The sequence below is a fragment of the Pararge aegeria genome, chromosome 9 (assembly GCF_905163445.1).
Source record: "Pararge aegeria chromosome 9, ilParAegt1.1, whole genome shotgun sequence".
Lineage (NCBI taxonomy): Eukaryota > Metazoa > Arthropoda > Insecta > Lepidoptera > Nymphalidae > Pararge > Pararge aegeria.
Genome location: NC_053188.1, coordinates 13,195,406 through 13,212,514, shown reverse-complemented (window position 1 = coordinate 13,212,514; position 17,109 = coordinate 13,195,406). Strand labels below are relative to the sequence as shown.

The window sequence follows — 17,109 nt, the reverse complement described above, 5'->3', positions numbered from 1 at the left end:
TGCGGCTCTGTGACTCGTTTTGTGTTGATAGGTACACTATCTTCTATTCTGTTATTTTGTTTAAAGGATCAGCATAATATTATATCAGGGTTTTAGTTGTAATGTAGATTTCAAATCGCAATTGACTATTGAAATCTCTTGAATAAACTAATTTGACAGGTCTAAAGGCAGTACTATTCTGTGGTTTTTCAATGTTTGCCGTGGAAAATTGGCAATTTTTATGAAAGAAAGACAGTAATTGTTTATTTATTATGACTTATTGTTATTATGTCATTTGTGTACTACAGTATTGACAACACTGGTGCTACAAGTAAGTGGTACACAGATCTCTGAATGAAACTAATATTTATTGGTACATATTCAAAATTAACTTTCATTACTTTCACCGATAAATCTCCTTCGTGCCTTCTCCATCTACAATACATTGGCGAAGTGCCTTGTGCCCAGTTGGCACAGACAAAAGCCACAAACAAGAATTTAAATTGAATTGAATTAAACTAAATTAACAGTTTCCAAAGTACGACTATCCTTATCCAAGCAGTATTGTGATAAAAATAGATCTACTTTTTTATTAAAGCCTGAAAGCTTGGTTTAGTAAAGAGATTGATGTACAAGAGAATTGGCACCAATGTCAAGTTCAAATTTTTGTATGCAGTAATGCAGAAGTCGCTGTTTTCTATTGTATCTTTTCCAAATAGGCATATAATAATATAAAGTACTTAGTTCCTATGTGACACTAAAAGATGTATAGATGTAAGTCGTTAATAATAAGAATCTTACGCAATACGAATCATGTTGAAATTGTGGGAAAATATAAACACAGGGGGTTGTTAGTTCCTTAAAGCTTTCACTGTAAGAAGTTTTTTAGCTGTAAGAACTTAAGCGATTAAGCTGAGGAGGTTTAAATATTATATGATCTTGAAATTCAAAGATTGTCCAGCTGACGGACATGAGAAGCGAGTAGAGAATGGACTATACATTGCTACTAGTTGAAGCAGAGGACGTATAGAAATAGACCAATCAGATGATAAGAATAAAATGATCGCGCGATCTGTCAGCAGCTTGATTGGTCTCTTCCTGCATCCTTTGCTAGCTACCGCAAACGATGACGGGGCGAGTTGCAGCGCAGCGCTGGACATTAATCCTCCAGTCATCGCTTTAGTTCATTTTGTATAGACAAATACACTACATGCAATAGTGCGAAAATATGTAAAACTCGAAATTATCAGTAGAAAAACATCTAGTCCATTCGAAGATCCATTAGAAGATGCTTTTGTCCATTAGACAAAAGCATCTTCTAACGGAAGGTTTGTTCATAATCACCACGCTGTGCACACAGGTTGGTCATCCCAGAAGTAGTAGTAGCACAGAGGACGAGGACCTCGTAGGACACCCCGAGGAAATTGAGGGGTGAATACTGTATTCTGATCTGTCGTCACCGGCATCATCACCAGCAGTGCCGGTGTTAACCATATAGCAAGAGAAGAAATTGCTACGGACCCCGCGCGAAAGGGGGCCCCGCATATTTAATACCCGATCTCTGCCCGAGTGACTGACTGACAGACAGACAGACAGACACGCACAGACATCGCCTATAGTAATTTACTACACTAATAATTACCCACAAAATTGCAAATACGTATTATATTTAAGATACATTTATACGTATTTAAGATACGTATTGAGTATTGAATTGTATTTTTACCACCTTGTACTTAAGAACCCGTAGCAGATCAAGCGCTCTTTTAAAGATTTTGCTACTTGCCCCGCGCTTGATTAATCAGGCTCTGCTTACCAGTAGGTGAGATTCCAGTCAAGGGCTAACTTGAGTACTTGATAATCACGCCATAGCACAAGAATGATATTGCAATGCGATCAATCAATGCGTTGCGTTAGGGCGCGTCGCCGTGTGCGCTTACCTTAAAAAGGTGTTTCTTTAATTTTTTATGTAGTAACATAAGTAATATAGTAGATGCTTCAACTGTATACCGTTCGCATCACTGCCAATGTTAACATATCATATCACATAGTAACGGAGTGCAATAAATAAAATTAATGTTAAACTAAAATGTCCTTTATTTACATTGGTCCGCACAGATCATACAATTCAGGTCTAATTTACACGTACAAATTTTCTTCTACCGACTGGCTAGTGTATACTACTTGGAGCCAATTTTACAGGCCCGACCTTTAACCATTACCCAGCACGCATAAAGAATTAAAAGTATATAATATCTGTATGAATATACAAAATACGATATGAATTATAATATTCAGGGCGATTTAAAGGGCAAACCTGGTATGGCCGAAGCTCAAAAACTAATACTTTATTCACGAGCAAAGGTTTTACCAAGTACCTACATCAATGTCCAAAATCAGTCCACTGCGGGAGTAAAGGCCTCACAATAAGTCATAGAACTCTCAGAAATAAAAATTATTTACATTTTTAATTCTAATTAAACTTATGTTTAAGTTTAAATACAAATATCACATATTATAAACTTATAAACGAAATAATACCTTCATACGAGTATTTAGTTTCCTTATTTTTATAAGAAAATGGCAATCAACTAAAATTTTAGTTTTACATACAAATAATAATTATATTGCACAGAAGGTAGGTATATATAGTACATATAAAAGGCCGCCGACCTTATATCGTTGCAGAGCCGCCGTCATTAAATAATAATAATAATAAAAATTATTTAATCACACGATTATTAAATAGTGACAGAAACCTACTATGTTTGGTTGAATCACTGGTACCTAAACTGAGTAAAAACTCTTACTATAGATATCAGTGCTCTCCCCTATTTAATTATTTTTGATACACAACGCATTACCCTATCGCAGTAACCTTGGTAGTTTTTTTTAATAATAATTGACGGTATAAGCTCATGGCCTTCACGATTGTAATTGTAAAACCATCGCCTATAACAGAGCAGCACTTTCAAAGGGCATGGAAGGAAAACGTCCTGCAACGTGCCGCCCTGTGGCCATTAACCTGAGGCGTTAAGCCTCATGTGACTGTAATTACACCGGCAACCACGCCCTTCAGACCGGAACACAGCATTGCAACGATGCTTCGTAGCGGCAGAAATAAGCCTGGCGGTAATACTTCCCCGGATGAGCATTAAGCTCTGTCACAAAAAGCTCTAGGTGCTACTACTAATTCTACAATACAATTGTCTATTAAAACATTTCAGTCTTCCGCATACTCAATATTTTGTGATGAAGTTGATGAACTAGAAAATATTGCACAGCAAAGTTGACGCACATTGTGCGCTCTAAAATACTATGTTACATACATAACTATATAGCTTAACAGTTTAACTTTAGGAAAGTAATAAACTAGCTCTGAAATTTCACCAGCTTAAATTAAGAATTAAACTTTCTTAAACTAAGAAGTTACCGATATAAGCGCGTTTAAACATACAAACATAGATTCATATAGTTACGTTAATCTAAACACGCATAAACACATTTATAAAGTAGTATACCTATAAAAGACCATAAGTGGTGCTTATTTGGTTATACTTGAATGTTAAAGCTTAATACAAATTATGCGTCTAAAGATATATCCATCCCTTTCGTACTGTAAGATTTTGAAAAAGATAGTACTACTTTAAGACCCTTTAATATAGTTAAGATATGTTTATAGCCGAATTAAGAATCACATACGTTATACGGTATGTGATTCTTAATGTGTTTTATTAAAACGTCGATTCGGGTCACGTACTACAGTCTCCCCATAAAGACTCTTCTTTAGTTGGTCCTTAAGAGCTAATGTCCGTGTTTGCTGACGTACCTTTTTAAACGTTTGCGTTTTGCGTGCAACACGTTTATTTTCCTGCACGGCAAGTAGGTATAAGCAGGAGATAAAAATTACACCCCCTGACAAGATATCAAATTAACATGTCCACCTGTCAGAACATGGCAACAGGCAATATAAGTTTACCCTCGTTGATTATCGCACGGATTCTCGGAGAGTTTATAAAGCTATAGGAGAATTCTCAAATTATAGAAAAGTCATGGCTCTGAATAAGTGCTCTTCCAATAATTTTAAATGACAATGTGAGATCGTGATAACAAAAAGAATACCCGGCTTAATTTGTTGTGGGCTTCTTCTTAGATGCGTTCCTTTTCGTAGCTTTAAGTTTATGAATATAGTTATCGCCATCATCTCACTACCGTGTACACATTTTTCATGTAATGTACGCATTATAAATACCATCTAAGAGCCTGATTGAATGAAGATATATTTGACTTTGACTTTCTGACTTTGGAGAATTACATCCTGTCCTGTCTCCAGGGATACAAATGTTTTTAAACCATGCTAGCCGTGCGGGGCTATAAAGTATCCTATATCATTCACCAGGATGCAAGCTATATGTATACACCAAAAAACCGAGATCGGTTTAGTTGTAAATGTTATTTTATTAATTCTCCCGTAAACGGTTCCCGGGTGATTTTCTCGAGGTATCATCTCCAGGATACGAGCTATCGCTGGATAAACAAATTGGTGTAACAGACAAATACACTCAACACACAACTTCGCATTTCCTTACTAATAATATAAATGCGAAAGTATGTTTGTATGTTTGTTCTTCCTTCACTCTCTAACTAAACAACCAATCAACTTAATTTTTGTCAGAGTTAGTTGAAAGGACGGAGAGTAACATAGGCTTCTGTTTATCCCAAGAAAACAAACGGTTCCCACGGGTTCTGTAAAAACCTTAATAAAAGCAGACCAAGAACCTAGTATCAGTATAAATTAAGGGTAAAACTGATATCGCTTGCTTGGCTCGGCCGAAGTAACATGCTATTTTCAACCTTACTCCCATAAATATAAAGCTTTTTCGGACCGGCTCCATACAATTCCGCAACGAATGGTACGGGGAGATCCATAAAGGATAAAACTAACTCTAATAATTAAAACATATTGTTAAATAATTTATTTAATCACTATGTAAGCGTATAAACCGTACACAAATACTTAATTATATTCACCGTTTATAATTTATGAATACTTTACAAGTAAACGCGACTAGTCACATATCCTACTCTGTCCATAGATGCACATACACACTTCTAACACGAAACATGGTGCATTGTTATATAAACAAAAACATTAGTGGCACTTCTAAAGTATCGAAATTAGTTACCGACATATCATATAGGTACCTAGCTACATGTCATAAAATTTGGGTCCAAATATGAAAATGTCAGCCAAACTTACTTAGCTGGATTTCATTAGAACTTATCTGGCTAAACATTTTTTTATTATGACACCGAAGCTTTACTGCCCCTTTAACGATAACGATAAGTGCAATAAGTAGGCTCACAAACCACAGACCTTAACATGGTGTAGCCACTATGCTTAGATGTATGTTTGATTTACTGCTGAGTAAAAACACGAAATTCCCGATGTATACCTAAAAGCTGTCTAGGACAATGTAGAATTTTTTTTATAGTTTTCACTTTTCGTAAGGACGGCAATGTAGTACTTTTGACCTTGGTTTTATCTGAATTCTATGTTTTTTTGCCAACCATAGGAAATTCTTACTAAGTTCTTTTAACTTTTTCTTTGGATTTATATTTTTTGTACAACAAAATAAAAATACACACGTATTATTTACTAGCTGTTGCCTGCGGCTTCCTCTGCATTTTTCTGTGGTTTTTGTAAATCCCCCAGAGCTGTACATTTTTCGGGATAAAAAGCCTATGTTTTAATCTGGGTATAATCTATGGCCATTCCAAATATCAGTGGAATTGGTTCAGTTGGTTTTGCGTGAAGGAGTAACAAACAACCACATATCCATACAAACTTTCACATTTATAATATATTTCCCAATAAGTCGCGTGATACTCGCGACTTATTAGGAAATATATTGGCTAATTATGTATAAGGTGAAGTGGTCACAATAAATATGTTATAAACACTGTCAGAGTTACAATAAAAAAAATTATTTCTTGGCCGCCACTTTCTGAATTTCTGAAAAAATATATGAATCGTGTCTTTGATATCTGTCGAAGAACATGTCTTTACAACATCTTTAAGATCTTTTTATTTATATTAATTTATACATACATGGTTTATGCAGCGTAATTTTTACTATGGCATAATTTGTCTTTGCCATAGAGCCATTATAAAAAGTTCCAAATAAAGATTTTATTTATTAATAAATACTCTTTAATTGCAGTGGTAAAGTTTTAGAAAATAGAAGAAGAATATTAACATTATTATAGTTAATGACAATAACTTGTCAAAATCTGTTCTTGTATACCAATATTATAAAGCTGAAGAGATTGTTTGGTTGTACGCACTAATCTCAGGAACTAGTGGTTCGAATTGGAAAAATCTTTTTGTGTTGTATTGTCAACTTATCGAGGCAGGCTATAAATCAAGCTTCGACTAATAGGAGCGGAACAGCTGTGAAAAATATTGCAAAAAGGGAAAACAATATTCCTTTTGGAAGCTTCCGATGCCTGAAAAGTTACGCCGAAATAATAACGTACTTGTTCCTCTTTAAAAGTTCTACCTTTTAAGGTTGACTCATTCGAGGACGAAGTCGCGGGGTATCTCTTGTAAACAAAAAGAAGAATCGAAACATACAGTTGCTGATAATAGCTTGTACAGAATACAGATATAGAAGCAAACTCTTTATCATTTTAATATTGATAAAACTCCAATCAATTTTAGTTCAATTGTATTTTCCTTATTATTATCTTCAGAAATCTGAAGTTCTACATACATATATACACAAGCAGTGGCGTGCACTTCATACATGCACAAAAGCACTGCATACCCAAATAATTTTATATAACTCGTATTGGAGGGGATTTTTTCCATTTTATGCCAAGCACCTGCTTTATGCATACCCTGGTCAAAAACCCTGTGCACGCCACTGTACACAAGGCATCAATTTGGTTCAGAGATTTATTTATACAAATGAGACGGCAATACCTGCACTGTTCTTTTTTTTAAATTATTAATTGATTTACCAAGCAGAAAGCTTAATATAAATTTACTGTGAGATGGTGATAACAAAAAAAAATACCCGGCTAGGTTTGTTGTGGGCTCTTCTTAGACCAGGGCGCGTTTGGAACCCTTGTAGCTTTAGGTTTAAGTTGGCGAAGGAATTTATCACCATGTCCTTACAATTATGTAAACATATATGTATCAACGCTTCATAAGTGCCTGTGATAGGCCTACATGAATAAAGAAATTTTTAATTAGAATTTTGAATTTGATAGCCCACCTGATGGTAAGTGGAAAACCATCGAATAAACAGAGCAACACTTCCCACGTCACTTTAACACATCCTGCAAAGTTGTGTCCAACAACCCGAGCTGTAGGTGTTCAGCCTCATGTAACTACACCTTTCAGACTGGAACACAGCATTGCGACATTACTGCTTAACGGCAGAAATATGCATGGTGGTAGTACTGCCCCGGACGTGCTCTGCCACAAAAAGCTATACCAGAGCAGTCATTTTACAGTACGAGCCGTTAACTTGCAATTTTATGTCAACATTCCACGACGTGCCTTTAATTACACCGGCAACTACGCCCTTCAGACCGGAACACAGCATTGCGACAATGCTGCTTAGCGGCAGAAATATGCATGGTGGTAATACTGCCCCGGACGAGCCCTGCCACAAAAAGCTATACCAGAGCAGTTATTTTACAGTACGCGCCGTTAACTTGCAATTGTATGTCAACATTCCACGATGTGCCTTTAATTACACCGGCAACTACGCCCTTCAGACCGGAACACAGCATTGCGACATTACTGCTTAACGGCAGAAATATGCATGGTGGTAGTACTGCCCCAGACGTGCTCTGCCACAAAAAGCTATACCAGAGCAGTCATTTTACAGTACGGGCCGTTAACTTGCAATTTTATGTCAACATTCCACGACGTGCCTTTAATTACACCGGCAACTACGCCCTTCAGACCGGAACACAGCATTGCGACATTACTGCTTAACGGCAGAAATATGCATGGTGGTAGTACTGCCCCGGACGTGCTCTGCCACAAAAAGCTATACCAGAGCAGTCATTTTACAGTACGGGCCGTTAACTTGCAATTTTATGTCAACATTCCACGACGTGCCTTTAATTACACCGGCAACTACGCCCTTCAGACCGGAACACAGCATTGCGACATTACTGCTTAACGGCAGAAATATGCATGGTGGTAGTACTGCCCCGGACGTGCTCTGCCACAAAAAGCTATACCAGAGCAGTCATTTTACAGTACGGGCCGTTAACTTGCAATTTTATGTCAACATTCCACGACGTGCCTTTAATTACACCGGCAACTACGCCCTTCAGACCGGAACACAGCATTGCGACATTACTGCTTAACGGCAGAAATATGCATGGTGGTAGTACTGCCCCGGACGTGCTCTGCCACAAAAAGCTATACCAGAGCAGTCATTTTACAGTACAAGCCGTTAACTTGCAATTTGATGGCAACATTCCACAGTGGCTAGCTAAATTTGAATAACTCTGCCGTACTCCTCATAGTTTCTTAGTAGGCCCATTTTATATTTTCCATTTCGTGACAGGTTTTACGTGCCCCAATAACAGCGTGGTTTGTGTGAAAACGGCTAAGAGATAGATAGATCTAAAAATAAATAGGTATGTGTTCTCGTATAAAAGTGTACAATTGACAAGGAAAGCTTTAGAAGCTAAGTAAACTATTCTAGCAAGGCATTATGTGTGTAGTTGTCTGTGTGTGTGAATTCATCTCCGGAGGTCCACCATTTCGATTGGCGCCATCTGGTCTAACCGTATGTGATTTACAGTCTGGAATTAAAAAATATATACCTATTTATTTTATATTTATTTAATTTATATTGAAACTTAGGGTTAACTTTTCGTGGAATTTAAAAAAGTAACCATAAATAGTTTTCCAAGACCACCTGCGTCACCTGCACAACGCAAGAAGCATCCCACCAGACCATACCAGAAAAAACTCCGAAAATATAAATTCTTAAATTGCTCCTGCCGGGGCCCGGGACCTCCCACTTAAAACAACAGTGCTACGCCGGGGAGGTCGTCATAAATCTCCTTGTAAAAAAATATGGTATCGAAACAGCGCCATCTAGTGACACTACGGTTTCCCAGTATTGTCACTAGATGGCGCTCCTTCAATATGATATAAATCTTAGTTAACATATACACTTGGCAATGAGGTGACGCTGCTTTGATATTAAAATAAAATAAAAACTTTTGCTATGAAGAACACTAAAAATTAATGAGACTTACGTAAAACAAGGGTGGATCGTTTGGATGCGGATGGAATCCACTTTGTCTACAATTAGCGATGAACTGCATGCCGTAGTCCGGCGTCAGTGCAAAATATCCTGTCCTACGAAAGCAAAACGTTGAAAATTAATATCAACACTGTATATCCGATTTCTATGTATGACTTACTCGTTATATTTGGGTGCGCACACGATGGCGATCGCTTCAGGCATCATCAGCTGGTACGAGCACTGTGTGTGGAGGTCAACTGAAGAGAGAAATGCGGTCTGCGTTGGGTGAGTCTGCAAACATTCCATTTTATTTATAAAATAGCTGTGTCCCCGCAGTTTTAGCCACTACAACTATGGCCTATGGGTATAACAACTTTTATACTATTTGTATTGTACCAAAGTTGTTATAAAGGTTTAAAATACTATTTGTTTAATTAAATAGTATATTATCTACTCCTATTTCCTTGATACATATCGCTGCCGATATTGGGTTTTTAATGCACCGATTTTTTTTTTTAATTTATTTTAGATTTAAACTAAAAAAAAATTTAAACTAAATTCAAAATTCAAAAATTCTAAATTGAGGTTGAGGAGATTGTTGAGGTTTGACACTCCTTGTATTTGGAACTTTTACACCGAGATAACGCACATTTCCAATCATGACCGCGGTCCAGCGGAGCGGCTTCTACTTTTCTTTAGGTGCGAGCGAGCGCACCGCCCTGTGTGAGCGAGAGAGATACAACGCAATCGCACCGCGTCACAAACATAAACTTTCCACAAAAATGTAGGGAATTGCAAAGCAAAGGATACTGAATTCAACTCACATGTATCCAGCCGAGGGTGATGAGGTTGTGCTGGTCCTGATAGTGGAAGATTTCCTCCTCATTATTGGTGACGCAAGAGTCCGGAGTGCCCGTCTGCTTAGGCACCACCACGTGCGTTATTTTCAGCTGATCTCGCTCCTAAATTTAGATAAGTCACCCTTTTTATAAAACTTAAAATGCATATAAAAATACAAATGCGTTTGATTTAGTTTTTTTGATGCGGCATTCAATTTAGTTGTAGTTCTAAAAAAAATTAAAGTATTCAGTATCGCTAAGCCTTAAATGAGGGGTTTACTGCTATCCTCTGAGGAGTTATTTCCTCTATCTCCAACCACATTCATCAGATCTACACAAAGATTGGGCAAAATTAAACACATATTACAACCTCTATAGTACAAAAATAATTATTTAAATCGGTTATAATTTGTCGGAGCTATGGTGTAAAATCATCAATCACTTTCATCCCTTCTCCCAAACTGGGTTAATAATGTTGATGAGGACGAGTATGCGATCTCATTACAACACAGAAGTGTAAACGTGCATTAGTATATGCCGCCATTTATGTTTTATGCTATTTTTTTTTTTTATATATTTTTAATCAGCTTTGTAGCTCTAAAATAACCGTTTTGTTTAGGTGTATTCTAACTTTGAATAAGAAGTACATATGTAACTTATTATTGTTTTCTACCGGCGGGCGATCCGATAAAACTTTAGAACACCGAATTATTCTGTAACTCATAATAAACCAGGAAAAAAATATCTTTTATGAAATTGTAATACTATACTATACATATAGATTGAACAAATAAGGCGACAATATTAATTTAAAATACACAAATAACTTTTTTTAATATCAGTATCTTCTCTTCTTAGTCGACCATTTTTGGCAAAATGGTTGTGGCTGCTAATAATGAATTGTATGGCGTTAGGCTTCATTGGATCGCATGGCTTCCCGCACGAGTCTTCTTCACTTTTGAGTCAACGATTTCACCATCTGTCCATCTAGTAGGTGACCGCCCACTTGTACTTTTTCCTTCGACCTATACTTGCACCACCAATCATCGTACAATCGACCCCTTATTCCTTGAAATGTGGCCAAAAACTTCAATACTCGTGACTGCACTTGTTGGTGCGGAATGTGGTCCAAAATTCGCTCCCTATATAAATATTGGAAATACAATATTAGTATGGATATACACAAACCAGTATGCCCGCGAGGATGCCACAGAGCTCGACGTTCCGTGCAGTGTTGGGCGCCGCGAGCGCTAGGAAGCGGGACAGGAGTCCCGCCGGCACCACGACTTGCCGCAACCGGCGCTCGGACACCAGTGGCGACACAAAGTCGTTTATGCCAGCGTCACTGGAAGTTAATGTATTATTTTTCTATACAGTTACACCGGAATAAATAAATAAAGATACCACGACGACGACACACAACGCCATCTAGCCTAGAAGTACGCGTAGCTTGTGTTATGGGTACTTAGACGACTGATCAATATTTCAATGAATAATAAACACTTATCATTAATATCTTCGTTCACTTCGCTTGTCGAAATGTCCGGTAGCCAGCAAGTAAGAGCTGATAAATGCGAGCGAGACATAATAATGCTACTAGCATCCAAGAACAGAGTGCCAAGTATGTGTTTTTATACCTACGTTTATTAATGAAAGAACGCTACAATAATGGGAAACAGGTTTGTCACTAGGTGGCGCTTTATCTATACTATATGAATCGTAGTTTACTTTCACGCGATCGAATAAGAAAATCTCACACTAGGCACTCAGACGTTTTTTTTTTTATTCCAGTACAAGTTAAGCCCTTGATTGCAAACTCATCTGGTTGTGAGTGATGATGCAGTCTAAGGTGGTAGCGGGCCAACTTGTTACGGAGTACGGTATCATAAACCTAATCGGTTTAACGCGCCATCGCACGGTAACACTAAATCGCTTAGCGGCACGTCCTTGTCGGTAGGGTTGTAACTAGCCACGGCGAAAGCCTCCCGCCAGAGCGGACCGAAGATAATTCAGAATTATAAATTCCCAAATTGCCCCTGACGGGTATCGATCCCGGGACCTACTACTTAAATTCACAGCGCTCACCGTTGCGCCAGGTAGGTCGTGAAATATAAAACAATAAATAAATATATACATATATATATAATGTGACTTACTGAGGCCTTGAAGGCGGTATGAGAGGCGGTGTGGGATGGTAACTTTGCGGGGGTGCTCTCGGCGGCTCGCTCGCGAAGTCGTCTGGGTACAGTACGCCGTCGACTGGAGGAGCTGATGGTGACACGGCCCACTCTTCCTGTACACATTTAAAAACAAAAATATTACCCAACAAATAGCCCACCCACATGGTAAATGAAAAAAAAAACATAAAAATGCTTGGACACTATTTGAAAAACTAGTCAACCAGTAATGCAATGGTAAACTTATGTATAGTGTATTCATTGCTTTATTTTTATTGATAACTTATTATGCAATTGGTCAACATATAAAACATTTGAAAATAATAATCACACATGTAATACAATTACCTCAGCTCAAGGACGAAGGAAACTGTAAATCATGAATTTTAATTGTTATGAACAACTAGCTACGTATACTCCGGTGTTTCACCAATGTAAATTAAAAAATATAAATACACCTTTTACATATTAAAAACATCCAACTGTTTGTTCCTATCTTTAGAGTATATGACAAACTTATGTTTGATAATAATAGCATAAATAATTATTGATTTATTATTTATGGTACATCAGATATTTTTTCGGTAAACGAAGTGTCGGCCGAAAATAGGAAAAGTTGGCGCTGCTTGAAAGAGGCCTATGTCCAGCAGTAAACGCACAATGGCTGATGATGATGAGATATTTTGCAAAGGTGGTTGAAAGTCAACACAAGGTTAACACAATAACTGCGCGGAATGAAACTCCACAAAGAGTCAAGATTGAGAGGTCAGAGTACAAAAGAACATGATTAACTCACTGCATTAAGTAGATGAGGTGTTGTGTGGCCGTCCTGTCTGTTTTCATCAGCCTGAAGCCGCTGAGCAAGCTTAGCATCTTCTTGTTCCTGCTTCCTTTTTGCTGCTTCTGCTAATTTTCTTTTTTCCTAAATCATATTTACTCAATATAATTTACGAAAGAAGAATGAAGAAATAACTCAAACCACAGTAAAAAAAAGGGATTTAATTGTTTAATGAACTTGTTTTGTAACCGGCTGATACTAATGGTAGCTGATGAAATAAAAATAAAATTATGTTCGTAACTTATCTGACAAAATGTGATACCTAATGTAACATAAGTCAAGAAATTGGCCGAGTGATTGGTCCTGATAACCTTTAATGATATCAGTGATAATAATAACCAACTAGCTTTTTCACCAACTTATCCAAAAAATTGCATTGGAGCCAATGGTCTACGGTCTCTTATGAGAGAGGCCTGTGACCAGCAGGAGGAATGTTATGATTATGATGATCAGTTGGTTTATTTGTGGAGCGGTTTAGCCAAAATATATATATAAGTACACAGTAACTGGGCTGAGTTCCAATCACAGCACGCAATTCGAATTTTTCTAAGTTATGTGTTTTCATTAATTGTGAGGAAAACTGCATTCCTCAAAGTTCTCGAGAATGTTCTTAAAGGTGTGTGGAATCCACCAAACCGCAGTGGGCCTGCATGATAGACCTTTGCCCCTTCTCATTTTGGGAGGACACCCATGTAGCTGCGTTGCACTGTAATGGCTGGTAATAGGTTGATATAATGTTGATGATGACACAGTAACTTTTTTTTGTATAACATCAACAGCAATCTTAACTTATTAGGCACATAAACGTCTAGCTTCCTAGAAAGTGACTAAGAACACTTTACAATAACAATTTTACATAATATATTAGTATGTATAAAAAAAACAACATTTGAAATACCTCATATTCTTTATAGTTTGCATGTTCTTTTGCATATTGGTCTAAGAGTTTCTGCTTCAGTTTTTCAGCTTTTGGCATTACCTCCTTTAGCATCGCTTGATTTACAGCTTTTACATCAGAAGGTACTGTGACATACTCTGGATGTTTTCTTATCTTTTCTAAGAATAGTGTCATAAACTTTAAATATAACATGTATGCGTTTTCAAGGCTACCCTCGGCTAGATACACATTTGCCATCCTCACCATCTCTAACCCTGAACGGTAGTACCTGTAAATACACAATTCATTTTTCTCCGACACAAATTAAAAAAAAAAATATTTTTATAGTCATAATAATTGACAAACCAAGCAGATGGCCTAACTGATGGTAAGAAAGAAAAATTATAATCATAATTATTTTAATTAACCAGTTAAAATCATTTTAATATGTTATCATAGTAAGATGTTTATTTTAATCCACATCTATCAAGTATCTTAAAAATATCCACTAATCAAATTAGTCACAGACTTTGAATAATAAGTTTTTGTATTTTAAATTTCATCTTATTTGGAATACCTTGTGCAAAGTATAATAGGATGTTGAATATCATCCTCAGAGATGATATGGTATTTAAAAAGAATAGGGAATTAAAGCAAAATTAGCTTGTGGCTCAATAACACCACACTGCTACAAAGCGCAATGGTTTGGTAATGTGGGTTGGGCACACAACTGAACATTTATTATTTAATTAATTCAGTAAGTAGATTGGTATTATTACATTACTGATCTGTACTTAACTACTTCAATCTAATTAGTGATAAATTCAATCCACACATTTTCTATTGATAGCCCTGCTGATTATTGATGACCAAGTAACATTAAAACCTACAAGAGGTTCTTTACAATAATAACACAACAATGTTATTTACACTAGTAATAAGTATTGGTAATTTAAAGCTTGGAAAATACTATGAGTCATGGAAAAAAAATCATAACAATTAAAGGTTCCAAGGCCGTATACGTTCGATACTACCTTCTTGGTGGTACATTAGGGTCAACTTCCACCATAGCTCCAAAGTTAGCGAGCTGTTTAACCCTGGCTGCCGGCTCCAATGATGCAAGATCCATAGTTTTTGGTCGCTTTTCATTTGACTGCATTTTTGTAACTTATTCACTCTAATGTGCGTGATAGTAGTCAGTCGGACTGCATGCACGAGGGAAATTAGGCAAGCGGCTGAATTAAGCCTGAATTTATTATTCTTAGATTAGTAACAATATATTTGATTTTCCATTGATATTGCTGACTTTGACATTGAGTGACGTATGTCATTCAAATAGAATTTGTCGTCCAAGTTTGACATTGACAATTCCAGTTCATCAAATCACACATCACAAATGTACAACTCAGAAAATTAGATAGGTACTTACACATTCACATTAAATCTAGTGACAGTTTTTTATTTTTTTTATAAATGTCTTAACATAATTTTTACTATTTATATGATCTTTACTGTTGCGAAAAATTCTAAGGTTTGTATGCTCCGTTTTTGGCATAATACCCTATTGCAGTACAAATTTCCCTTGCATCGTATTTGTACACATTTTATTCGGCATAGTCATTGTCCGTAAACGAACACGTGATTTAGGTATTATAGAGATATTAAATACCACTGCTGCTGATTCAGTAAGCGATATTTGTATTTACCAGTTTACCCACTGCGTTAGGGCTGGAACTCTATTGAAAAATTTGCCTCTACTCGCTCTAGAGTTTGAGGTATCAAAAGCAAAATGTATCGACCCACTATAGGTTTATATTATCACCATATTGGATTATTAAGAACATTATAATGAAATTTGGGGAGGTAATATTACCGCCAAGAATTTTACAATAAAAGCTGTAATCTTGAAAAAAAAAATATAGAGAAAAGGTAACTGATGGATTATGTGTAGCAAACGCCATAGAACCAACAGAAAAATAGTAGAAAATCAATAATAAGCGAAGCTAACGAATTTATTACGTAGCAATTGTTTTACATTATAAAAATCATAGACGGACATAAATCATCACGCATATTACCTACATTTTACTACACAATACTTTATTTAATTTTTTTATATTATATAAAAAAAATAACGTTATAAAAAAAATAGTTAATACCTTTATAGCTACCGGGAAATTATTTAAATACAATATATAACTATTCATGAAAACAGTCCGTAGTAGGGTTAGCGTTGGAAAAAATAAACATGATGAAAAGTTATTAGCATTGTTTTGTTGTAAATCATTACAACGTGTATCAACGAATTCAGGTAGTAGGAATAATAAAATTATTATTTTTTAGCTTTTTTTTTTTGAATGTCTTTGAAACTTTGTTTTTTGGCTTATAGCGCTGAGGGCGTAGACAGAGAAGTAAATAGACAAATGGATAGCATCCGTCGCATTCACACAAGTAAGAGAACAACTTATGGATACGTCTTGTAAATAAACGAGATAAAGCGATAGGGTCTTTTGTCTCATACCGCGTGCCGGTTTTTTCATGGATTAGCAAAGCACTTTGCGAAACAAGTTTGACAGTTAGCTATCGTTTTATTAGTAAGAGATACTTTTATTAGTAAGAAATTCAAGTAAACGGATTGTGAGCACAAAAATACAGACCTAACTAATTTGACATTGTTAATAACCAGCTTCCGTGAAGAATTTCTGCGAAAACATGGTTCGGTGCAGTGTTTTAGGATGTAAAAGTGATAGTGAACGTAAATTTACGGATTTGTCGTTCCAATCATAAGTACAATACTTTTGATTTGCTAAAAGTATAAATAATTATCGTTTATTATATTTCTATAATATACAACACAATTTGCAATAGAAAATAGATCGTTTATAAGGTTTTATGCTAATTTTAATCATACATAAACTAAAGTATAATAGAGTGCAGTGTTGCCTACATTCAACATGAAAATTATAGAATTTCAAGTTTTATGTGTCAATAATCATAAATGTAATTCCATGGATGTATGATACGATGTTGATGTATTAGAGAAAAACTGTAAGAAAAAAACTTGTTGACTCCAACAAGCACTACGTTGTAAAGTCTAAAGCTAATTATT

General features: G+C 36.2%; 1 protein-coding gene across 1 annotated transcript; it reads right to left on the bottom strand.

Moving 5' to 3' along the window:
• Positions 1–7,279: 7,279 nt before the first annotated feature.
• LOC120626567 (STAM-binding protein-like A) lies at positions 7,280–15,292 on the bottom strand. The gene is made up of 9 exons (XM_039894119.1): positions 15,035–15,292; positions 14,022–14,289; positions 13,082–13,207; positions 12,265–12,401; positions 11,297–11,453; positions 10,094–10,231; positions 9,448–9,560; positions 9,280–9,382; positions 7,280–8,817 (listed from the first exon to the last, which is right to left on the bottom strand). Exons 1-9 carry the CDS (start codon positions 15,157–15,159, stop codon positions 8,755–8,757), a joined length of 1,230 nt encoding a protein of 409 aa, XP_039750053.1. The 5' UTR covers positions 15,160–15,292; the 3' UTR covers positions 7,280–8,754.
• Positions 15,293–17,109: the final 1,817 nt, after the last annotated feature.